This window comes from Tursiops truncatus, chromosome 12, assembly GCF_011762595.2.
Source record: "Tursiops truncatus isolate mTurTru1 chromosome 12, mTurTru1.mat.Y, whole genome shotgun sequence".
Taxonomy (NCBI): Eukaryota; Metazoa; Chordata; class Mammalia; order Artiodactyla; family Delphinidae; genus Tursiops; species Tursiops truncatus.
The window spans coordinates 16,626,548-16,652,889 of NC_047045.1; the positions used below are offsets into that span (position 1 = coordinate 16,626,548).

Below are 26,342 nucleotides of genomic sequence, written 5' to 3' on the forward strand. Positions count from 1 at the left end.
GTTTGCACTGGGCTTCTCACTTGTGCTGAGATCAGAAATACATGATGTAGCTGATTCACTTCGTTATAAAGCAGGAACTAACACACCATTGTAAAGCAATTATACTCCAGTAAAGATGTTAAAAAAAAATACATGATACACACACACACGAGCGAACCTTTATATATATATCATCATCAATTCTTCAGTACTTCTGAAACATTACAGCTTCTTTTAAATTATTTTTTAGAAAGCCATGGGAAAGGGAAGGTTCAACTGGTGCTACTGACCCCGCATTCATAGAGAACTAATTCTTAGAGTCTGCCAAACAGCTGGTCCCACCAGTGGGCCAAGAAGAGTCTGAACAAGCTTTTATTCCTCCTGGAATAACAGTGGGAGAATTGGGAGAGAAAACATCCAGCATCATAGGATCTTGGATCTAGACTATAAGAGATTTTAAAAGATAAAGCCTGACCCCTGTATTTATATTATCCAGCCAAAAGACACTGTTAAACTCTAAATCATACAAAATCCTCTAATGTTCCCTTTACTCACTCAGAAAATGGCCTACAAGGCCCTATGCTGTCTGTCCTCCCCTCCCCGACCACTGGCCTCATCTTCTGCTCCGTTCTCGCACTGACTCACCTGCAGCCACACTGGCCTCGCTGCCTAGATGCACTCCTACTGCAGAGCATTTGCATTCCCTGCCCCTACTCATTCCCACCTGGCTCTACCCTTATCATTTTGAGGTCTTTCCTCAAAAGTTAGCTTCTCTAGGTCCATCCACCTCACTACAAATAACTCAGTTTCGTTTCTTTTTATGGCTGAGTAATATTCCATTGTATATATGTGCCACATCTTTATCCATTCATCCGATGATGGACACTTAGGTTGCTTCCATGTCCTGGCTATTGTAAATAGAGCTGCAATGAACATTGTGGTACATGACTCTTTTTGAATCATGGTTTTCTCAGGGTATATGCCCAGTAGTGGGATTGCTGGGTCATACGGTAGTTCTATTTTTAGTTTTTTAAGGAACCTCCATACTGTTCTCCATGGTGGCTGTATCAGTTTACATTCCCACCAACAGTGCAAGAGTGTTCCCTTTTCTCCACACCCTCTCCAGCATTTATTTATCATACAGAGTGAAGTAGGTCAGAAAGAGAAAAACAAATAACTTATGCTAACACATATATATGGAATCTAAAAAAAAAAAAAAAAGGGTCTGAAGAACCTAGGACAGGAATAAAGATGCAGACATAGGGAATGTCCTTGAGGACACGGGGAGGGGGAAGGGGAAGCTGGGACGAAGTGAGAGAGTGGCATGGACATATATACACTACCAAATGTAAAGTAGATAGCTAGTGGGAAGCAGCCGCATAGCACAGGGAAATCAGCTGGGTGTTTTGTGACCACCTAGAGGGGTGGGATAGCGAGGGTGGGAGGGAGGGAGATGCAAGAGGGAAGAGATATGGGGACATATGTATATGTATAGCTGATTCACTTTGTTATAAAGCAGAAGCTAACACACCATTGTAAAGCAATTATACTCCAATAAAGATGTTAAAAAAAAGAAAAAAAAAAGTTAGCTTCTCAGTGAGGCCTTTCCCAGGCTACCCTCATTAAAACTGGAAAAGAAAAATCCACCCTCCGCACTCCTCATGCCCTTGCTTTTGGCACACCACTACTTAAACCACCTTCTAACACCCCCTAGAATCTATGTATGCATTTTGCGTGGGGCTCGCCTCTCCCCACTAGAACGCAAGTTCCACGAGCTCCACCTCGGCCTTTCACTGCCGTTTCCTCAGAGCCCACAGCACTGCCTGGCGCACTAGAGGCACTCAATCCATACTGAGAGAATAAATGAGAAACTGATGTTCCAAGGAGTCAACGATTTTCACAAAGTCACACCTTGGAATTCAGCCACATGGCAGGACTAGACACCAATTTTTCTGACATCCCCTTTATGAAAATTAAATAATATGATAGCAACATATTAAAGGCTTATAAATATAATACAGGTGCCAGTCTGAAACACAAGCCTCTAAAAATTTATATAGACCTTTTTTTACTTAAAAAGCAAGCTTACACGAAATCTATTTCAATTTTCCTGACCACCCTATCAAGGATAAATTAGTATTTCTATTTTATAAATTATAAACTTGATGCTCAAAGAGATTAAAAGAAAGATAAGTTAAGTTGGAAAGAGACCTATTAAAGATAATCTCCTGTCCATTGAAAGAATTCTTCATTTTGCAAAATGATGCAACGCAGAATTTCATTCAGTGATAGCTCTCCTAGTACCAAAGTTTAAAAATGCAGTTCAGTGTGCCCATAATGTTTCAGATAAATTCTTAAGGCAGAAAGCAAGTGTTCCATTAGTACCAGTTCATCTAGATTTCATCCTTCACTTTGCCTTAAGCTTTTATGAGCATAATTCCGAGGCCCAAGAATAACTGTATAACAGTTTACTTTCCTTTCTATATATTTTGATTTTATGTGGTTGTGTGTGTGTGTGTGTGTGTGTGTGTGTAATTTTGTTTTGTTTCAATTTGAGAGGATTTACCAGTCTATTAAAGGGTCTGGGCCTATCTAGAACGACTCCAATCACCAAAAGAGTCAGTGTATTTAAAAATCGAAACAAAACAAAACAAAAACACTCAGGGAAAACAAACAAAAAGAAACAGGAAAGAGAAAGGACAAATATTTTTTTAAATAATTAGCTGGGGAGAGTGCAAATGTTATCCCATGAAATTTTAATAACATTTAACAAATAAGCTGCCTTCAGCCTGCAACTGAGATTGGTCTCACAAGCAACCTGTACTTCCGTCAATCTTTTGTCCTAGGAGAGAAAGCCTTCATGCCCTCATCTTACAAGTCTGCAGTCAAAAGTCAGGTGGAGAATTTCAGAGTTCATCACGCAGTCCCAAAGGAAGCAGAGCCTGAAATGAAGCAATGAGCTTCATGGAATCATAAAGGTGACCTACGGCCATCTCAGGTGCTATGACTTTTTCCTTCCTGAGAGCTGAGGATCCTTATGGCTTTGTACTTCACAGGGCCGAGGAATGGAGGAAAGAAGCTTCCTACAAAGGCACTGTCAAAGGAGTCTCCCATTGTTTTGACTGGCCATACCAATTGACATCCTAGTTTAAATTTTTATCAAACTTATTGAGAACACCCCAGTGCACAAGGTGATTGCCTGGGGACAGACCACCATATGAGCATGACATTCTATGAAAAGATTGGAGACTAATCATAAATGAATTCAATCCAAATAATTTTAAAAGTTAGTAACTGAAAAAAAAAGAAAAGGAGTGATAATAGTGAACTAAAAAAAAAAAAAAATTCCTTGAGTATCATCAAAGGGAAATATCTCTTTGTTAAGCATTCCAGGAATGTGATATATGTATCCATGGCTTGTGAGATCTCCACATTGTTTACAGTAGCTTATAAATTGCTAAGGTGCCTGAGTTAGGTACTGGCACATTCTTCTTAAATGCGCCCCAGTGAAGCAAATACAAACACCCAGCATTTGTGCTGAGTATAACCCTTACATCTATCTGTAGGGCATTCACAGGCATGTGAAGATATGAAATCTATCAGGTTTGATCACTCTAAGAATTAGAAAAGCTGGGCCTACAAGATATACTCAAGATACCTTAAGTAAACGCCCTTCTACCACAGCTAGATGGAATGTCTTTTGAAATCCAACTAAAAATTTCTCCCATTGCTGAGTCAATTATAATAAGAACACAGCTAGAAACTCACAAAAGTGAACTGATTTACAAGAAGAAGAAGCAGGGTCTAAGGTCTTTTCTGTGTGCAATGTGTTTACCACAGAGACAAAATTTATCTAGGGCAAGAATGTGTATTACACAACACAGGTCAAGTACTGATGTAACAGCCATCTTTATCAAAATAAATACAAAACTAATCGATTACAGGAAAAAGTCCCTAAGACAATGTTTCCTAATGTAGTAATTAAGAAACGTAAGTATGCAATGAATTCTCTGCAAACAGAACAGTACTAAATTTGTCTTTTACAGACATAAACGACACAGGAGTTTTCATTCTAAAGTAGAATATTGAAAAATCCTTAAGGTCAATGAAAAAACAACTAAAAAAAAGGAAAATTCATAGATCCTAGGCTTCAAAGAAATATACAGATCACTTCTATCTTCAGCATTTTAAGGTACCGTAATATTTAAGTCATTCTAGGGAGAGGAAAATTGATTAGCAACCACTACAGAAAATTCTTTAAAAACCAGCCTAGAAACTCCACTGTAATTATTAATTATAAACTTGATTTTTATGGACTTTTTATTTTTTTACTAAAACTAACCAAAATTAAGCTCCTGGCTCAATTAGATAGAGATGAACAACAAGACACCTTCCTGTTTGAGAGTTTAGAGTGTAAAAATCCTCTATTTTCTGGCTTGGTCTGAGAATAAGGCTCCTATGGATTACCCATTTTCAAAGTATTAGAAAGCACTAAAATTACATTTAGTGAGTTTAAACTTGGTGGCAGAGGACACCGACAGAATCAAAGCCATTACAGAAATTTTCACTACTCCAGAATCCCAATTATGGCATCACTTGGCATAGAACTGTATATGGGGGGCGCAGGGGAGGGTTCTGGTCAACAGAATTCGGATTGAGTCATCCCTCAACTCTGCCTGTAAAAGCTGAATAATCTCAATAAATTACACCTTGTTGGATCTTATTTCTCAACCCTTTAATCATCTTTAAGACTCTCCTCTGAACAACTTGCAACTGTTCTTCATTCTTCTCTGGCTTCTAAGTTTTAAGCTACTGGATCAAATGTCAAAGGAAGCTATTATTAGTCTTTAGACCAGAAATTAGAATAATTTCAGGAATAGACATACTCTTACAAGTTATGACTTAAATGAAAGCTACATAAATCGAAGCATTTAGCTCTATCACCTCAATGGAGTAGGTTACCATGAGGGAATTCTTTTATAGTGTTTTATTATGTATAGAAAAGAGATTTTACTCAAATAACTTGTTATAAATTTACTTTATCTGAAATGTTGGGAGGAGCAAAACAGAAAGTGATTTCAAATGTTCGTTGGCTATACTTTTAGGAACACCAACTGACTTACAAGTAGGAAAATGCTTATAGCAAAAGTACATAGTTTTATTAGAACACGCATCTATTATTGACATAACCTTTTGATGGAAAATATACATACTTTTTCATAGGCACACATACCTATTATTGACATGACCTTTTGAAGGAAGGGGTATGCATTTTTTTATTAACACACATACCTGTGATGACATTTTGACATACATGATATTTTTGGTGGAGGATCCTGAATCCCTTCCTCTCAGGCCTACCTGAATAGAAAAAAGGAATCCAGTCATCCTTTCCCCTTCAGTGGGGTGTCACCTAGTCTATTTTTAATATTCTTTTCCATTCCCACCTCCAAATGCCTTTTAAAATACTCCTGGACCGGGCTAGAAGCCTGGCAGAGTTTCCCCAGGCCTGTGAGGGTGCTGGGGTAGAGATGCAGGAACGGAAGAGAGACAGGTGGGTTTAATCCACTCAGTCTGGAGACCAGCTCAGCCCCTCCGGTTCACATCCAGCCTGCGGCTTAAGGCACAGATTTAGTTAGATGGTGCCCAGTCACATCACTGGCCTTTCACTGTCCCCAGTCAGGTTAAGCAAAGCATGGAAGTGTTAGTATATGTTCACAAAGCCTTTGACACTCCTTCCATCAAAAAGTGGAGTCTGATTCCCAGTGATTTACTTCTGAAAAATAAGATGTGGCAGAGATGACCCGGGACAACTTCAGAGGCTGGATTAGAAAAGGTCATCGGGCTTCCACCTGGCTCTCTCCCCTGGGACATGTACCTTGGACACCCTGAGCAGCTCTATAATAAGTCCAGCTGAGCTGAAGCTGCCATGCTGGAGAGATCACGTGGAGAGACCACCAAGAGAAAGAGAGAGGGGCCTAGGAGCCCCAGTTATTTTTGTCTCCAAGTGTTTGGGTTCTCCCAGACCCCAGCTGGCATCAACAGCCGGCCTGTGAATTGACAGCCTCTAGCCCAGATTCCAAGCCATCCTGATGGAGCGGACACAAGCCAGTCCCGCTGAGCCCTGCCCAAACATCAGCTTTGTGAGAAAATTAAATATTGATACCGTTTTAAACTACCTATTTGGCGGGTAGTTTGCTACATAGCAACAGACAAGTGGAACACAGACCTTACTTCTACCCGTAGAGAAAACCAGCTTCACGTAGGGTAAAGGTGGTGGGGGAGGGATGAATTAGGAGATTGGAATTAACATATTCCCACTACTATGTATAAAATAGATAATCCACAAGGACCTACTGTAGAGCACAGGGAACTCTACTCAAGACTCTGTAATAACCTATACGGGAAAAGAATCTGAAAAAGAATGGATAGATATATATGTATAAACGAACCACTTTGCTGTACACCTGAAACTAATGCAATATTGTAAATCAACTATAGTCCAATATAAAATAAAAATTAAATTAAAAAAAAGAAAAGAAAAATGGCTAAATTGGTGGTCTCCAAATTTTTTGACCACCCTCAATAAATGTTTGTTTACTTAGTCATTGATTTAACACACACGACTACACTAATGCACTGTACGTGAATTTAAACCTTTTGAAGGATCAGTTAAAAATAGAAATTCCTTTTATGCCAGGCCTCTAAGTTTCAGCCACTTTTCTTTTTTAACATCTTTATTTCAAGTATAATTGCTTTACCGTGCTGTGTTAGTTTCTGCTGTATAACAAAGTGAATCAGCTATACGTATACTTACATTCTCATATCCCCTCCTTCTTGCATCTCCCTCCCACCCTCCCTATCCCACCCCTCTAGGTGGTCACAAACCACCGAGCTGATCTCCCTGTGCGACGCAGCTGCTTCCCACTAGCTACCTATTTTACATTTGGTAGGGTATATATGTCCATGCCACTCTCTCACTTCATCCCAGCTTACCCTTCCCACTCCCCATGTCCTCAAGCTCATTCTCTGTCTGCGTCTTTATTCCTGTCCTGCCCCTAGGTTCTTCAGAACCATTTTTTTTTTAGATTGCATATATATGTGTTAGCATACAGTATTTGTTTTTCTCTTTCTGACTTACTTCACTCTGTATGACAGACTCTAGGTCCATCCACCTCACTACAAATAACTCAGTTTCGTTTCTTTTTACAGCTGAGAAATATTCCATTGTATATATGTGCCACATCTTCTTTATCCATTCATCTGTCAATGGACACTTAGGTTGCTTCCATGTCCTGGCTATTGTAAATAAAGCTGAAATGAATATTATGGTACATGACTCTTTTTGAATTATGGTTTTCTCAGGGTATACACCCAGTAGTGGGATGGATGGGTCGTATGGTAGTTCTATTTTTAGTTTTTTGAGGAACCTCCATACTGTTCTCCATGGTGGCTGTATCAATTTACATTCCCACCAACAGTGCAAGACGGTTCCCTTTTCTCCACACCCTCTCCAGCATTTGTTGTTTCTAGATTTTTTGATGATGGCCATTCTGACTGGTATGAGATGATACCTCATTGTAGTTTTGATTTGCATTTCTCTAATGATTAGTGGTGTTGAGCATCCTTTCATGTGTTTGTTGGCAATCTGTATATCTTCTTTGGAGAAATGTCTGTTTAGGTCTTCTGCCCATGTTTGGATTGGGTTGTTTGTTTTTCTGATATTGAGCTGCCTGAGCTGATTGTATATTTTGGAGATTAATCCTTTGTCAGTTGCTTCATTTGCAAATATTTTCTCCCATTCTGAGAGTTGTCTTTTCATCTTGTTTATGTTTTCCTTTGCTGTGTAAAAGCTTTTAAGTTTCATTAAGTCCCATTTGTTTATTTTTGTTTTTATTTCCATTTCTCTAGGAGGTGGGTCAAAAAGGATCTTGCTGTGATTTATGTCATAAAGTGTTCTCCCTATGTTTTCCTCTAAGAGTTTTATAGTGTCTGGCCTTACATTTAGGTCTTTAATCTATTGTGAGTTTATTTTTGTGTATGGTGTTAGGGAGTGTTCTAATTTCATTCTTTTACATGTAGCTGTCCAGTTTTCCAAGCACCACTTATTGAAGAGGCTGTCTTTTCTCCATTGCATATTCTTGCCTCCTTTATCAAAAATAAGGTGACCATATGTGCGTGGGTTTATCTCTGGGCTTTCTATCCTGTTCCATTGATCTATATTTCTGTTTTGGGGCCAGTACCATACTGTCTTGATTACTGTAGCTTTGTAGTATAGTTTGAAGTTAGAGAGCGTGATTCCTCCAGCTCCATTTTTCTTTCTCAAGATTGCTTTGGCTATTTGGGGTCTTTTATGTTTCCATAAAAATTGTGAAATTTAAAAATATAAATTCTAAGAGATTTTTTTCCCTGCTCCAAAAAGGTTATCATGCTCACCCAACTTTGAAAACTCCTGGAGTCAGAATGTGAACTGTTTAGATAATAGCTCTGAAGTTCCAAGTGATTAGACAGCACACTAGTCAGGAACAGATTAAAAGTGTTAAGGTTTGAGGAAGTATGGTATTTACTGAATCTTTTTTTTTTTTTTTAATCATTTAGCAAACAACAGGGACTTTTGGAATAGAAGGAGGCCTTGGAAATTTTAGGTAAAATTTTCTCTACTTTGGTATCAGCCATGCAAGTAATTTGTTATAAATATCAGTTAAAATACAGCAATTCATGAAGCATTTCTCTTTTTAATAAATTTGAATGGGTCCCAGAAAGTCCCCATAATGAGCTCTACCTAGCTGCTTGTACTCAGTGATACTTCCTGGAGGCATCATGCATTGGTCAGGATCACCACCTTGCAAGCCACCATGGGGGTTAAATCCTCTGGAGTTGGCCCGCTGCTCTCGCACTTACAGTCTGTACCTTTAGGTAACTACTGAGCTTCTTTCAGTTTCTACTCCTGCAAATGGTGCCAATAATGATGTGTGACTCATAGGGTGTTTTGAGGAGTCAACAAAGGACGTAAAGCTCTCAGCACCATGCCTGCCCTGAAATGAGCGCTCAACTAATGTTAACCACTGATTTCTGTTGCGATTGTTGTTACAGAAAAAGGAAGAATTACATTTTTAAATTTGAGAAATGAGTCAAAAATACGTGTCCTGCCTGTAAACGTTATTCTTTCAGTCAAGATCAAGGCAAAAAACTAGCCCACTCCCCATCCAATCTCAGGCTCCCAGCTTCCCACTCCTCCATCCCAGCCCACCCTCAAGTTATTTGTAAGAGGGGCAGCTGAGGTATAGAGGAGCAAATAACAAAGCTGATTAATGACAAAGGCTGTACTGAAATTACAGAACTAGATGCACAACAGAAATACCAGTGTATTTTGGAGTAAGAAGATGGGGTTCATCATTTTCCTCTTATGTAAATTGGGAGTCATACTAAAATTCTTAATGCTCTTGTATAATGCAAATCAAAATATATGTAATATAGTGTTTGTTACACAAGTGTAAGGTGGTCATGCAAAAATGTTTTCTCACTAGACAAAATGTGTGAAGCCACCATACCAGTGGTTCCCACACTTCTCTGTGCCTCAAAATCTCCCACAGAGCTGGTTAGAAATAGAGATGTGCAAGGAAAGCGAGTTCTATAACAAGGTCCTGGGGAGATCCTGATACATGGGAAACTGAGACTCTCTGTGGTACCACTTTATAAGACAGACAAGTGAGAAAAACAGGTATACATTCATACATCCTCCACAGGTTCCTGACAATCAGATCTCTATTGCATCAATAAGATTTGGTAAGAAAACTACATATTGAGTACTTCAAACATGTATTGAAGGACTTCCCTGGTGGCACAATGGTTAAAAATCCACCTGCCAATGCAGGGTACACAGGTTCGAGCCCTGGTCTGGGAAGATCCCACATGCCATGGAGCAACTAAGCCCATGCGTCACAACTACTGAGCGTGTGCTCTAGAGCCCGCAAGCCTCAACTACTGAGCCCATGTGCCACACCTACTGAAGACCATGCACCCAGAGCTCGTGCTCTGCCACAAGAGAAGCACCGCAATGAGAAGCCCGCGCCCCACAATGAAGAGTAGCCCCAGCTCGGCACAACTAAAGAAAGCCCGTGTGCAGCAACGAAAACCCAATGTAGCCAAAAGTAAAATAAATAACTTTACTTAAAAAAAACACACACACATATTGAAGAAAATGCACTGACAACCCCAAACACTTGATTAGGTCACCAACCAAAAGGGGGCGAGACTTAATCAATGAGTCCCTTAAATGCTTTCCACACACCCTAGAGAGCAGAGGGCTGGCCACTCATGAGTGAAACCAAACATTGATCTATTCTTACTTCCCCACCTGCAACTCATAGTCTGTATATAAGCTGCCCGGTATCTGTCAATCATTCATTCCATAAACATTCATTAAGCTCTATATTAGCAACTGGGGGTGCAGTGGTGAGCAAACAGCTCTTGGGGTCTGGAACCGTTTGGGCAGGTTCATTCTAGTCTTGGTGACAATCTACAACATGAATTACTTGAAGTACTGATGTTTTAAAGTTTTCAGATTTAAAACATATTACAGCTGTTTAAAAGAAATGTTATACCCATTATCTCATTAAGTCGGTATAGCAAAGACCTAAGTTATTTAGAGTTATTTACTACTAGTCCATTTTTACATTGAGGAAACAAAAATCCAAAGAGGTTAAGTACCTTGTCTAAAGTGAAATATGTTGTAAGCGGTGGGACCAGAATGTCTAGGCTAAGTGACACAGATTGGGCACTATTGGCATCTGCAAAGCAGGGGTTCTGAGCAGAGTTGTGCTTCAGAAACACTATGTAAAAATTATAGATGTTCTTGCATCACTCCAGGCTAAATAAAAATCACATGAAGGGGTTTCCTTAAGTGCCATCTTAGAAATACATCAACTAGTACTAGTACAGAACTAGAATCCAGGTCCTCAGCTCTGGTCTTGCCCTTCGCCCCCAATCACCCTCGACTATTTACCAAGTGACAAAGAATCCTGTTGACATTGTGTATTGAGAAAGGCTTGTGACATCATTAGGCAGACACTGCAGACTAGGAGAAAAATGCTAAGGAACGTTTTGGGTGGCAAAAGTAAACAGGTGTGATCGGCCTGTAGCACAAGAAAACTAATGAACATTTCAGGAATTATAGAAATGTATTCAGAGTTTTGTAAGAGGTTAGCATGTCTCATTACACTCTTTACCTTTCCTTTCAGACATTTTCTTCAAAATAAGGGGAAAAAACCCATATTCAAAAGCAGCCAGCTGGTAGCAAGCACTGTCAGTAAGACGTGATGTACGCCAGGCTAATTGATCACTTTTTAAAGATTAAGTGGCCCGTTCTCTGTAATACGACATACAGAAAACAGCTTTGACAGCACTGAAGTAGTTTGCTGAATTCTGAGTGCAAATTAAAAATTTAAATCATGCTTATTTTTTCTCAGGTAATCCACTCACAATAGGCAATTTACATGATCTCATCGTATAAGAAAAGCTCAGATGCTCTTCCTGAATCTTCTACCTGCTGTGTTGCTATGATGCACCTGCCATTTGGATAGATGGTTGATAGAGGGGGTAGAAGGACCTGGATACCAATTTGCCTTGTGTGCCTCAAGCAGAAATAGTCTCCCTCTGGGTAATCACTGAACAGGTTCTAAAGGCCTTTATGTCTTACATACAAGCTCTGTCTCTCTGGGTCTCATTTTTTTTTACCTTAAAAGTGAGATTATCACAATACCCTTTAATCTAATTCTCAGGATTATTTTGACGATTAAATGGAAAACACAATTATTTAATCAAATTAAACATGTACTACTGATATTATACACTGTCCGGAAGGCCTGCTATGGGAACTGCTCACATCGTAGAACCACTTTTTCTTAGGGTTCACGCTAACTCAGCTGGGCTGTGCGGCGCATTCTTTCTCCTGCTCTTAAGTTTAGGGGATGGAGAGAAACTGCAGCACTGACCATCCACAGCCAAGGGTGAGAGGTGGAAGGGGGTGGAGAGGTTAGGACAGAGCAAAGAGCGTGAAGTTCAAGACTCGCCCTGGAATCCTCCCTCTTCTCCCTTCCAGCTGGAGAGCTAGAACTCAATCCCTCCTAAATTCCATTTCCTACTCAGTAAAGTGGTGAAAATATTGGTACTATTAGCTGTTAACAAGATGATAGATGATGTACGCCAAGTGCTAAGCATCGTGACCCCGAGGAAGAACTCAACAAACGTCAGGTCCTCCCTCCAAATGGCCTGGAAAGATCTCTCTCTCTCTCTCTCTCTCTCTCTCACACACACACACACACACACACACACACACACACACACACACACACACACACACGGGACGGGGAACCGGAGAAATGGAAGACTTCTCATGGAGTTGGGACTCAGAATCCTGGCATGCACATACTGTCGAAGGTTGTCCTTTCATGGAAATGAGGAAAAACTATCTCTTTATATGCCCATCTTTTAGAGATTTCCTCTGCTGGCTCTTCAAACCTTGAGTTGATTCAGAAGCCCCACACCTACCTGCTTTATAATGGAGCTTTATGTGAGATGCTCAGTACTTTTTATGAAATATATCATGCTTGTTTCACTTCTCTCGACCAATTTCCCTCCCAACATCCCTTCTCATGAAAATTGCCATGGCTTAAGTGGTTTGGGACTTAGGACGAGATGGGGAGAGTTCAAGTTGGTTTTAATGAATACAAGTGGCAATAATGAAAGTCTGAAACTAACTTTTAAGTGATTTCTTGAAGTCCGGGATCCTTATTGCACCAGATCTTCAACACCTTTGGCAATTACAGAACCTCACCTAAAATCAGAAGCCTTACTGTGACCATATGCAACACCACAGCAGGCACGGGGTCTGACAACACAAGAGCATTCTGCAATTGGCATACTCCTGAAACATCAACAACAAATGGTCATGACACATATAAATGCCCCAGGACAGGGGGCATTTTGTTTGTTCCGTGAGGCTTGACCAGCTGAAGATGCCAGTGGAAATGCCAACAGTCTCATCAGCTGAAAGGGCTAATGAACACGCTTCCCTTTATACACTGGCCCCTACCCTTACTTCAAATAGGAGACAGACCTCAGTCTCTGTATTCACTGTCTGGAAAACTTCTCTCAGGCATTCCTGAGTTCTGAGAGATGTAGCAGGTGATGAAAAAGAGACTAGTCACGGCCCAGGACAACTGAAGTCCTCAGTTTACCGGGCTACCAGATGAGGTTTGATTTGGGAACAAAGAGAACAGACCCATGGGCGCTAGAAGATGGGCTTCCTGTCACTCTCGTCCTAAGCACCAGGCCACATAAATGCTGTCCACACAAGCTGGTCCACTGTTCTCAACTGCTAGAGCACAGGAACCAAGAAGAGGTTTGAAGACTCCTGCCCTAAACATCCCCACAGACACCGTCTCTCTCCTATTGTTTGGTGCTCCGTTCCTACCTCAAGCCTGGAATTTTTCCACCCGGGTCTCCTCTGGACCCCTTCCCCTGGACCCCTTCTTACAACTTCTTTAACACCTTCCCCAATAGATATTTTCGCTGCACCTCTCATCCTGGGCCAAATGGGATTCGGTCATTCATTCACTCACCAAAATTTAACGAGCATATCCTGCATAGTAGGCGTTATTTTGGACCCTAAGCACATGGTGGTAAATTAGACAAAGTTCTTGGCCTTCATGGAACTTCATTCTACGGTGACAAATAAACCATAAATCAAGAAATAAATCCAGTGATAGTACAATTTCAGGTAGAGACAAATGTACTGATAATACGCATCTAAAATTAGGATAAAGGCTTAGAGTAACTTGGTAAAAATGCTAGAGGGAAACTCTATTTTAAGTAGGAGTCTCTCTCTGAGAAACTAACATTTCAATAACTGATGATGGTAATAATAATAATAATAAAGTGAGGGTACAAGAGATGCAGAAATCTGGAGAAAGAGCTTTCCAAGGAGCTGGAACAACCAGCAGATGCTCTAAAGTGGGAACGAGCCTGGCCACTCATAGTTTGGCAAGTTCACTGCTGCTTTGAGTTTTATTTGTTTGTTCATATCCCTGTTTCGCTTTTCAATTAAGACTGCTAGTGAAAGGAGCCAGCTTTGTACAACCCTTTGCAACTCTTCACAGAGCATCAAGCCAAGGGTATGAGAAAGTATTAAATGTTTTGATGATGGTGAAAGCTGTGGATTTCTCCTACCCAATGCAGGCCAGGGGAGTACATAAATAACCAATGACAGTTAGAAATGTTCCTTAAATAAAATCTCTACCCTGACAAAACAAATACCCAGACTGACAACACAACCGGTGCTCCACAAATTGGGAGGGGGTAAGGTCTGGGGTGCGGGGTGCGTTTGGTGCGTTAGAAGCATCTGAGAAAAGGACTTTCACAGCTCTGGAGAAAAAAAAGCAGCAAAGACTAAGTTGTAATAACTTCAAGATGACAGTTAACCAGACGCGCTTACGTAAGAAACATTCAAGGGAATTTTAATGTGCTGCAGCAAACAGGATTATAGGGCAGTAAAATTTCAAGGTGCATTCTAGTTAAGCCCTAAAGATTTTCGCAGTGGATTTGAAAAGAGAACGCAAGTGTCCAGAAGGTCGGGGAGAATTTTTGCTTCCCTCTACAGAAATTGCAAAATATCTACTTTTTATCCTTTCCTGCCCAAACAAGCAAATGGCTAGTGCCTGTCCACACAGGGGCTACCTGTGGGGAGATCTGCCTCTGAAAGCTCCCAAGAAGGCACATTTCAAGGGCTACTACCCTCATCCAGACTCCCCATTAGTCCACAGGGCTCTTTACGGTACCCCACGCAGAGCTAAGCCTCCTGAGTAATTAACCCCAGGGTAGCTGAAAAAATTAAATTTCAGCAAGTAAGTTCTGCTTGTAAGTTGAACCTAGCCTTCTAAAGGTCAATGGACCAGTCCTTTCACTTCTTTTGGGTCTCAGAGTCTAGCACAGGCTAAACACATAAAAGGCATTCAGCAAATATTTAATGAATGAACCATGTTTCAAAGGGTTTGCTGCTACACATACTCTCTGTGAAAGCAGTGAGTGTTTCATGGTACCTGAAGTTAGATATTAACAAGCTATAAAGTGTTCTGGACTCTAATTGTATACTAGGAAACTTTTTCAGCCTTATTTTGTAATCCCATATAGGTTATAGGGTTACCTGATAAAATACAGGACTCCCAGTTAAATTTGCATCTCAGATAAATACAGACAAGTTTTCAGTATAAGTATGTCCAAAATATTGCATGGCACATACTTAACACTTTAAAAAAAAATTATGGCTTCTCTGAATTTCAAATTTAACTGGGCGTCGTGTGTTTTTATTTACAAAATCTGGCAACTCTAATTCAGCCTTTGGGCCTTGAACCTGATTGAATTTGTTTCTCTTCTCTGATAACTGGACTCTAAAATGCAGATATTTTAATACTTTTTTATTATTCCCTATTAAAATAAAGAACAAATGAAGCATGATCGTCTTTACCTTATTGGCAGAGATATACAGGAAGATACTCCAGACCTTATGCAATTCAGAATTAATGCACAGAATGGCGTTATCCATAGTGCCTACTGTAGCTCGTTATGTTGAATTTTGCTAAAAGAAGAAAAAAAAAAAAAGAATAGGGTTTCAGCCGTTTTCTAATGACATGGCCAGATGATGCCACAAAATCTTGGCGTTACTGATAAGTACACACTGTACTGGAAAATCAATAGTTTCTGAAGGGGATCCTGAAGGGAACTTTCCATTATGGAGGTTAGAAATAACTTAACCCCACACTCATAAATTCCTGCAGGTGGGGTGTTCCGTGTCCCTCGGCAGAAAGCACAGGCCTTGTCCTAACTTCATAAACAGCAAAGCTGGAATGACTGCTTTTAAAAATTACTAAGGGCATCTATTTTTGAAAACAGCATTTTTCAACGATTTTTAATGCCAGTGATTGAGGTGAGAAAGTAAACAGAAGAACAGCTGTCCCTTCACTTTAAGAAAACCTGATACGCTGAAAGAGCTTAGGTAAGCAGGTAAATTGTGAAAGTGGTTATTTATATTAAATAATAATTCATTTCAACACTCCATGAACTATTAGCCTCCCTTGGCATTTAGAAAAAATCATATCATTTACTCCCTCGCAAAGAGTTCCTCAACAACTCCCCAGGGTTTTCTGTATATTAGGACGATGAAATTTTAGTCCCTTGCTCATTTTAAAACTCCACATTTCTAGATATCTACACAATGGTTTGTAGTTACATTTAGTATTCCCTTTCCTTAAAACTCTAAGGTAATATGAACTCCTCCTGCTATTCTACAGAAAAACACTTGCCTATAACTCAGCTCTCTTCAACCCGTTTCATTTTCTCCAAAACTTGTAGATAAAGCTTCTCTAAAACTTTGGAGTAAAACACATCATTTTATTTTTACTGGTTCATACGCTCTCCTAACACTTCAAGTATGGTAGACATTAAAAAAATAAAACTCACTATTCATTATTCATTTTACAAATGGAGTCACTTCCCTAGAAATAGCAAAGAAGAATCACTCAGTCTTCATTTTTTAATAAATGTTTTATTTGAGAATAGTTTTAGATTTACAGAAAAATTGTGAAGAGAGTACAGAGAGTTTGCATATACCCTACACCCACTTTCCCCACTGTTAATGTCCTACATTAGCATGGTACATTTGTCATAACTAATAAACAGATATAAAAATGTCATTATTTCAGGAATACAGTACTTTATTCAGATTCCCTTAGATTTTACCTAATGTCCTTTTCTGCTCCAGATCCCATCCAGGATACCACATGACGTTTCGTTGTCATGTCTCCTTAAGGCTCCTCTCGGCTGTAGCAGTTTTCAGATTTTCCTTGTTTTGATGATTTAAGGAATACTAGTCTGATATTTTATAGAATGCCCCTCAATTTAAATTTGTCTGATGCTCTTCTCACAATTAGACATTACGGGTTTGGGGAGGAAGATTGCAGAGGCAAACTGCCATTTTCACCACGCCGTAACTATCTGTTATCTTCATGATTTATCACTGGTGACGGTCTGTCAGGTCTCCACGCTGCTACAGTTACTGGATTATTTGGAATTCTGCACAGGGAATTTATCTTTTTGCCTCCATTTATTTATTTATTTATGCAATCATCTATTTCTGTGTGGATGCATGGATATTTTACACTCTGCATTATAATCCAATACTATTTATTTTTTGCTCAAATTGTTCTAGCTTGGCCATTGGAGTTCTTTCAGGTGGCCCCTGTGTCCTTTTGACATGGCCCCCACCCCACATCATTTTGGGTTTTTTCTTTTTTTTTCTGGCACACCCTTTCTTTCTGGAACTGTAAGATGCTCCAGGTTCCTCTGGTATATTCCTTGCCCCAGCCCTTGATCCAGCCATTTGTCAAAGGTGGCCTAGAGCACAGCATTAGAAACCAAGACCTGGGCCTTGCTGGGTGAAAGCCCCTGTCATTTTAAAATCATTTCTCCTCCCCTCCCCCTCCTGCTTGACTGTATCTGCTATTAGACCGCAGGACATTCACATTATTTCAAACTTGGTTCTAAGAAGGAAATTACAGTTTAATTTCTTAGGTATCTGATGATTTTAACAGTTCTTATTCTACTTTATATTTTAAAACTATGATTTTAATTTCCTTGTTTTTGCTTTCCGGGTATTAATTTTTTGTGTTTTGTTTTTCTTCTTAAAGCCACTGAATGTTAAGGTAGTAAGATTCCTAAGGAAAAGAAGGGTGTGTTACTTCTCTCCAGGTTTAGCTAGGTGCAGTCTGGTAATTCAACTAGAAATAGCAGGGTGTATGTACCTAAGTCCAGGAGGAGCTTAATATATACTGTCCTTATTCAACCCTGGCTGAAAAAGGACTCTGTGATGACCACAGACATGCAAGGGATGGTTGTAAAAAAATGAAGAGGTTGCAACAAAGGAAGAAGAGAATGACACACAAATAACACTACCAAACCAAATACCCACCTCGTATTTTATGATGTATATGACAGAAAACTGGCTTTGAATACCAGGAATGGCTCTTTCATAGACGCAGAGTCAAGCATGTACTCTGTCCAACGTCAGGACTTTCAACGGTTTTAAAAGCCACAAGGACGTCCTATAATAGCTGAGGCTTACCAAATTCTCATGCTACTAGTACTGAGAAAGTCTCCAAAATGACACAAAGAAGAAAAATTAATAAATAAATAAATGGATGCTCCCTGGCGATCTGAACAGGTGAGATTACCTATTTGAAATGCTCATCGAAAGGGCAACATCTTTGCAGCCAGCATATGCATACAAAGCACAACATATTAGATCCTGTGATTGCCCTTCCTTCCACTTTCTCTTCCACTTAGTGCCTTCCTTCCTCCCGAGGCAAACACTCTGAATAACACTACAGAGCCTCAAATGGATGATATATATAAAACCAGGGATGACTGAATCACAACGCTTACGCTACTCCTAAAAACCAAGGCCCCCTCAGGGCTACAGCAAACCTACAGTCCAGAGCCAGGAGTCTCTACCGATCCTGGAAAACAGCTCTGACTGGGTCACTCAACACAGCTAAGCCCACAACCAGATTCAAAATGTTGGCACCCATTATCTAGATTCTAATGGATATTACTGAGCCAGTTCAGAGATGGGCTGGCTGCAAGCTGGGCGTTTTAATGACTTGCACTCCAATCAGAAGTTGATAAAGGTGGGTCGCCTCCAAACACTGCTTCATCTTTTCTCATAGACACAGGTTGGATTCAGAGGATATGGTCTTTAGCCAGCACAGAGATGGAAAACAACGCACAAATCAATAGAAAAAAATAACTTCTTTTTATTTACAAAAAAAAAAATCCAAATATTGGATGCTGTAAACAAAATTCACAATCTGTTCCCTCTAGCGCTGATTCAAATAAGTCAGTTTTTAAGAGTCCATTCTCCAGCAACTCCTTTTCTGCCTGTGACACAGACTAAAGTGAAAGTATTCCAAAAGAGTGACCCCAGGTGCGGCGTGCTGCCATCAGGGCCTCTTGGAGCAGGCGATGGTTGTAGAGAGGTCGGAGAGAGAGACAGCCAGCGGGCAGAGCATCCTCCATTCTGCAAGGATTTGCAGCCAGTCTCGCCAAGTTACTTGACATCTTCCAACTTTGTACTGTGACCATGGACTTTGTTAGCAAGCCATTATTACGACAAAGTGTTACACAGAGATTCTTTCTTAGCGCTGAAAAGGCTATACTATAAGAGATCATAAAGAAATACTATATTCCAACAGGTGGTATATATGAAATTACTTTTTTTTTTTGGCTTTTTGGTTTCATCTAACACACGCTGTCTTCAAACAACAAAAAAGCCTACTTTTGAACTGCTGACAGCTTTTAACATAATACATTTCATTTACAAAATAGTTCACAATATTTATTTGACAAGCATTGCAATGAAAACAACTTGACGCACAATAAGGCAACCTACGATCAGCAAACAGAAAGGGGTGGCAAAAAAACGGTATGTTCACTTTTCTTGGCGTTTCCTCCTTGGCTTGGCTTACAGACATTCTTCCATCCTTGCAATTCTGGAGCCACGTTAAAACAATCCACCCAATATGAAAGAGAGCAAACACTTGATCCCGTTTCTGGAAGGGAAAAGTCCATCTTGATGTAGCACGTCTTGAGGCAAAGAGATTTTACTGCAAATGAAGTCAACTTGTTAAAAGGGCACTGTCACAGGTGAAGTGTTCCCTGACATGCCAGGCTGAACAGGTGAGAAGAGACTCCAGAAGATAAAAAACTTCTTCCTGCTTTAAAGTAACAGCACACTCGACCAGATAAACACAAAGGTAAGCAAATCACAGGCACTAATCAGGAATTGAGAGCTGTCCTTTTCTCTGACCTATGACACACGGCTCTCTCTCACCAGACATTCAAATGTTTAGGCCACACATCCACAAAGAGAGACATATATTCCACTGTTTGTTCAACTACACGTGCACAAGACTATAGTACATACAAAAGGGAAATAAATTATATAAATCTTAAATGCTGAAGGTTGTCTTGAGTACAGCCTGTTCTATCTGAATGCCAGGTGCTGGCATTTCCAACTATGCTACCAGCCCCAGAGTAAGCAAGAAAAGAACATAAATATCTGAGAAAACAAATGAAAAGCGTATTTTCCAAGAAGGCCCCTCCAAACAAAAATCTGTGTCATAAAATAACACCAGATTGTCGCTATGGCAGAGCCAGAGACCTCCAGATTCTTTCTGAAATAGTGGATGACTCATCGGTCAAGAGTTAGGATGAGAAGGAAGAAGGCAGATCACCAGCTACTCCTCCTCTGTTCCCAAGGGTTCCCTTAGTTTTCTTTTAGGAAACATCCGAACAGGTAAGGAGGCGGAGCTCTGGCTGCTGACAGTTAAGTATCAGGCTTAATCTGCAAATGGAATATTTCCTGGGAATTTACAATGAATTTTTCAAACCCAGGGCTGGAGTGAGGGAGTCTGAGCCAACGTGGGAGAAGAAAGAGTTCCCTACATAACAGTGAGTGGCAGTGCAGTAGCTGTTACAGCTCAGACAGAATTCACAGGGACGCTGCTACGACAAACCCATCAAGTTCTGGTTAAGGCTTCAAAGAAAGATGCACAAGAAAGGTAGTGCGGGTGGATTAAACCAGCATTGAGCATCTGAAGGATGCCCAGATAACAAATAAATTACATTGCCAACAGGATGATGCTAGTTTCTTCCCCAATCCCTCTTTAACTGATGACAAAAATCTGGTCGACTCTTCACAGGAACGATCAGAGTAAGCAGTCATCCACTAGACTTGGTAGGGGTTGTGTAGCTGTTTCACAATACAAAGGGAAGGTTGTCGGGTGTTAGATTTGTTTTTAACAAATACATTTTCAAAGACCAGTGTCCAAAGGAATTAAGGGCTGAGAGAAGGGATGGGTTTGGGATTAGCTGTCACTGAACTGAAACAGTAATGCCGGTTCATTTCACAAAGGTGTAACTGGTCTCTTGGGAAACAGAAAATAAAGTTGGATCTGATTGAATGCAAAGTGAGTGAATTTAAAGTACAGTACTAAATACTTAAATGCAGTGTGACAAACAGGTCAAAGATGTTTCATATTGGCATGAATTTATAAAATTTTATATATAATATATATTTCATATATAAATTTTAAGTAATCGTGCAAATACTCTTTAAAAAGGGTCATTTCACATTTACTAAATTCTAGTGGTCCTGGAATGCACAATGCATTCATTTAAAAATTCATTTAAATATTAATAAGTAGTGTTCAGATCACCAGAAATTCTTTTTAGCAGTCAGGGATTTAAACAGACTATCACTGATCCATGATCCACTGGATTATACACCAGGGAGGTATGCAAGTATTACTAAAAGTAAAAGGGTTCAAACTATCAAAATGGCAGTTTAGTGTAAAAAACGAGTGCTCTGCCCAACAAATATTCTCCCATTTGTGGAATTCTATGACTCACAAAAAAAAAAAAAAAAAAAAAAAGGAAAAAAAAACCTCACTAAAAATGTATAATCTCTGCTCTTCCTATCAAATATATTAATTGTTTTCCTCCTTCATTCGCTTTAATTTTTTTAGATGTGGGTTTTAATTCATCACTGCAATATGCCCACGTCTCATGTCATCCTGTTGAAAACATAAAAGCACACAGTATTTAAACATTTCCTATATGCTACATTTTTCTAGACCATAATCAATGTACTGTGTGTATATACACATATCACAAATATGTATATATATACACATAATATACACACACATACACATGTACCTAGGATAATATCACACCAACAAGGTTAATTTTATACAAGTATTTGTCAAGAAAAAATAGGGCATCTCCTCCACCATTCACAAGCTTATGTGTTGTTTTATTTTCTTCTTGAGTCCCTGATAAAATAGTCATTAAACCATAAAATTTTTCCACTTCAAATTTTCAGAAGGCAACAGGCACTTTGATGTATATTGGTGTGTAACAAATATAGTAACTCTTTATATATTCTATTTCTTTTCTACTTGGGTATTTTTATCTGTTAAATCTTTGGTCCTTGAGCATACTTTCTTTGCTACAGCTGTTTTTGCTTGCATTTTCACATTTAAAAAATGCGAGCTATGCACGCAGCTGGAAATAATGGATTGTGTCATCATAAGTTCTGCTGTTTGTTATGAGAATTGCACCCTACTACTGCTCATTCGGAGCAAGCCATTTCTATTAGCGCAATGGGAGAGTTCCACAGAAAGCACTTGCTACAAGCCTCAGATAGTAATCCCAATGTTGGAGTCCCCCTTCCTCCTGTACAGTTGTTACTATCTGAACTCCTGAATTGATAATTTCGTTGGAGTGAGACCCTTTTTTCCTCTGTATTTTCCCTTTTGTGAATTCCGTCTTATAAGAAACTCTCCACTTGTCTTTTTTTCCTATGGCAAAGCTATGGGAGCAGGTACTGCAAACCCATATTGTCATCAAGCTTTTTTTCTCTTGTTATTTTAGGAGAACCTGGTTGTTTTTAATGACAGGTCTCTTTTGTTTCAGGACAGAATCCAGTTGGGTAGGAGAATGAGGGAAGGTTGGCGGTGGTGGTGGGGCGGGTTATTTTGAGATCATGCTCCCATACCTAGGAAAAGATCCACAAGCTTTGCCAAGTTTAAAACCAGGAGCAGATCATCATTGCACAAAACATATCCCTAATCATGGCTGGGTCACTCAGCCTTTTTCTTTTTTCTTTTTTTTTTTTTTTTCCTATCTTGTCTGAAATGGCTTCCCCACAGGACACTTTTAAATGATTCCTAATTGCAAGGTAGCCAAGTAGAGTATGTCTGTTGCTGGCATGTGAATACTGGCTGGACCTGTGCAATGTAGTAATTGCTAAAGTTGGCATCTGCTACATACGGGGCTGGCTGGTAATAGCAAGTGACATTAGCCACGTTAGGGATGACATTTTGGTCAGCTAGCACCCGGATAGCCAGCATTGTGATCAGGTTTAAAGTCTGTCTTCTTTCATGTCCCATCAGGCACACGGTACTCTCATTCACCACTCCATGAAGGGTCATGAGATAGTCATACTTGCGGTCTTCCAAGCCCACGAAGTGGTTCTGCAAATAGGACTCCAGTTTTCTCTGCTGCTCTCCAATGTCTGAGAAATCGATGAAAAACCTAGAACACATATACCTCTGAAGGGTCTTGATCTCATCAGAGGCGGGCCTAAAGCCCCTCACTAAGAGGTTGCAGTACTTAAGCAGGCCTCCCCCTCTGATTTCCTCCGGGTTCCGGGTGGCAATGATCTTGTTACAAAGGTGATCAAAGGCTTCGTGGAAATCGCCATAGACGCTCTCCCCGATTATTGTGGGGTGAAACGTTTCAGTCATTGGGTTCTCTGAACATTCGTAAAAGAGGAGAAGAGAGTCTAATTTGATTTGAAAAGAATCTACACTAAATTCAAACTGCCTCCGGAGGGAATCCACAAATTTCAGTTCCACATTTTTGCCACTGTTGTTTGACAGGGATATAAGACTCCATCGGTCAGAGTCATTGCACACTTTAACCATTTTCTGCACATAAGCTTCCTACAATTTAAAAGACAAAACAAGAAGATGAGCAAACCTAGAAAAAAATAATCAATAAATAAGTACATCCTCGTCACAGCTGAGAATTATTTTGCTCCTTCCCTTTTGTTTTGTCAGGTTTCAGCAAAACACTACCTGCAGGCTTAAACATTAAACATAAACAGTCTTCTCAAAACAACAACAACAAAAAGAAATACATTTAACGAGTGGTTTTGCCGTCTGGGAAAGAGAGTAGAAATAATGGTGTGAGGCTTTTGGCAGACATAGCGCAGTACTAGGAGGTTCTGTTGTCATGCCTGACTTTCAAAATGTTATTTTTTGAGAATGATCTTATAGGTACAATATTCACACAATATCACCACAATATTCAAAAGACAGAAGGGCCTACAGGGAAAAGCTAGTCTGCCTCTCACCCTAGTCCCTAGTCACCTAGTTCCCCTCCTGCTAAGGGAACCGATAGGATTTGTATCTTGACGGTCCCGCCAGGGCTCCTGCAGTTAAAATCAAATATGAACGAAATTAAGACATTCTGGGAGGCTGGTTCCTCGGATAATTTTACCTAATTGTATAAAACGAGCTTTGGACCAAAGTGGGGAGGAGGGGACCCATTATATCCTGAACACATGAACCAACCTGGAAAAGCACCATATATATGCTTAACACACGGCGTCACGTGAAGGCAGCTAGGAAATCTATTCACATTCTCCAATACAATAATAAGAACATTGACTAGCCTCTGCTGCAGGCTGCTCTTTTCCCAGAGACTAAATCATCAAATGACTCAAAAAAAAAAAAAAAGAAAGAAAGGTTCACATCATTTCACTCTTCCACTTATCAGAATCTCCTCTGGACACGACTCAATAAAGGAAAGCCAAGAGTTAAAAAATGAGAAGGAAGAGAAGGCAGGGCAGAGGAGGAAGCAGAAGACTTGGAAGCTGAAGCAGCTTAAACACTCAACACAGTCCACGCACCTTGGTTTCCTCAGGAAAAAACTCAAAAGCAAAATCAGCCAGGGCGCCCACCTGGGTCCGGGCCGCGGACGTGCGCCCCTCTGCCCGCCGCGCCGCCCCCGCGCCCGGCCCGCCGCCGCCCCCGGCCCCTCTCGGGAGCTTTACCTTGAGTGTGAGTGGTGTGATCTTCTCCTTGTTCACCCCTTCGGGTAAGAAGTCCAACAGGCAGTCCAGCACGACGTCCTTCACAGTCTGAAACTCCTCTTCACCGCGCAGGTCGGCGCAGAAGATGAGGTCCAGATCCTTGTAGCCCAGGCCGCTGTCCTGGTGCAGGACGTGGCTGGCGGCCGAGCCGTTGAGGCGCACGTCGCGGACGCCGATGCGCTTCTCGGCCAGGCGCCGCCGCACCACCTTCACGATCAGGCTGGGCTGCAGCTCGAGCGTGGGGAAGTTGCCGCGCCCGTGGATCGGGATGGTCTCGCTCAGGATGCCGTCCAGCCGCTGCACTTGCTCCCAGTTCAGCACGTTGCAGTGCGCCGTGGGGCTTTCGCAATAGTCCAAGCAGTGCCCGCCGCCGCCGCCGCCGCCGAAGTCGCCGCCGCTAAAGTCTCCGGCCAGGGGGATGTAAGGGCCGCCGGCCAGCTCGTCCTCAGCCATGGCAAAGTACCCTTCGCCTTCCGCCATGAAGTGCCCGCCGAACGCCACTGGGCCCTGGTCGGTCCTAAAAGAGAACAGAGGGAAGGAGCGCGCTGAGACGCGCGGCGGACTGGCGGACAGGGGCCCGAGGAGTAAGGAGCGCGCCCCCTCCCCGCTTCGCCCCCCGCCTCAGGGGCTCCCCGGAGACTCTCCCTCCCCAGGCCCCCGCGGCCTCCGGCCCGCGCGCGCCGCGCCCCGCAGAGCAGCCCCGCACCAAAAGTATCTCTGATGCATCTGGAAAGCGCAAGCGAGAGTCCCGTCTGTGTCACCTGGAGGCGGCCGCCCCTTCTAGGAGCGCGGCGAGCGAGGAACTGCGAGGCGGCAACACTTCAGGAGCCGCGAGTGCGCTCCCGGCAGCGGCGAGCGACTTAGTCCTTCCCAGACCCCCGCAGCCCGCGCCGGCCACTCCCGCCCCTCACCCCGCCCGCGCCGCCTCAGCCGCGGTGGTCCCGGAGGTGGCGGCTCCTGCTGCCGCCGCCGCCGCCGCCGCACACACTCCCGTCTCTGGAGCTTTAGCAGTTGTGCGGGAGAAATGTCCTCAGTACTTTTTTTATACCGGGGCTTCTCTGCGCTTCCGGGGCCCGGCGCCGCACGCTCGCCACACCCTCCTCATCTGCATAGGGCGCCGCCCCCACCCGCCCCGCGGCCGGAGCCCTTGCGGAGCCTAGCGCTGCAGCAGCGGGCCCGGTCCCCGGGGCGGGAAGCCGGCGGCGATTCCAGTGTGCACTGATGTGCGTAGACATATATTTGATGTATGGACCCCCCACACACCCCGCCCCTCTTATTCTTCCCTCCAACGACGAAACACTTCCGATGCCTCAAGTGTTCTAAATGGCCCTCACAACTGGTTCCCGGCTAAAGTCGCGCAACTGCAGCAACTTCCAACATAAAATTCTCGCCGTTTATGGCGCGTCATTGTAGCTTAATGACGGGGCTCCAGAGGTTCTTTCGACCCCCCCCCCCCTTTTAAACTGTGTGGTGTAGGGCTAGGCCGTTTACTCCGTTAATAAACCGGGCCTCAGAGTGAACTAAAGCGTCCACTTCCCCGTGCCAATCAGGCGCCACGCGTAAGGGGCAGGGGAAGCTCCCCAGGTTT

General features: G+C 41.7%; 1 protein-coding gene and 1 long non-coding RNA gene across 4 annotated transcripts in view; both read right to left on the reverse strand.

The window, feature by feature from the left end:
* Nucleotides 1–15,709, reverse strand: part of LOC141276075 (uncharacterized) — a 296,015-nt gene extending 280,306 nt beyond the window's left edge. Inside the window, exon 1 of the long non-coding RNA XR_012325014.1 lies at nt 15,503–15,709. This is a non-coding gene — a long non-coding RNA (uncharacterized lncRNA). The remainder of the gene's footprint in view (nt 1–15,502) is intronic.
* Nucleotides 15,710–18,821: 3,112 nt separating this feature from the next.
* TENT5A (terminal nucleotidyltransferase 5A) lies at nt 18,822–25,787 on the reverse strand. 3 transcript variants are annotated; one of them, XM_033867474.1, is made up of 3 exons: nt 25,666–25,787; nt 24,716–25,271; nt 18,822–23,600 (listed from the first exon to the last, which is right to left on the reverse strand). In XM_033867474.1, exons 2-3 carry the CDS (start codon nt 25,232–25,234, stop codon nt 22,824–22,826), a joined length of 1,296 nt encoding a protein of 431 aa, XP_033723365.1. In that variant the 5' UTR covers nt 25,235–25,271; nt 25,666–25,787; the 3' UTR covers nt 18,822–22,823. The 3 variants fall into 3 exon arrangements, with proteins under 3 accessions (XP_033723365.1, XP_033723364.1, XP_033723363.1); XM_033867473.2 differs by lacking the exon at nt 25,666–25,787 and adding an exon at nt 25,516–25,659; XM_033867472.2 differs by lacking the exon at nt 25,666–25,787 and adding an exon at nt 25,461–25,655.
* Nucleotides 25,788–26,342: the final 555 nt, after the last annotated feature.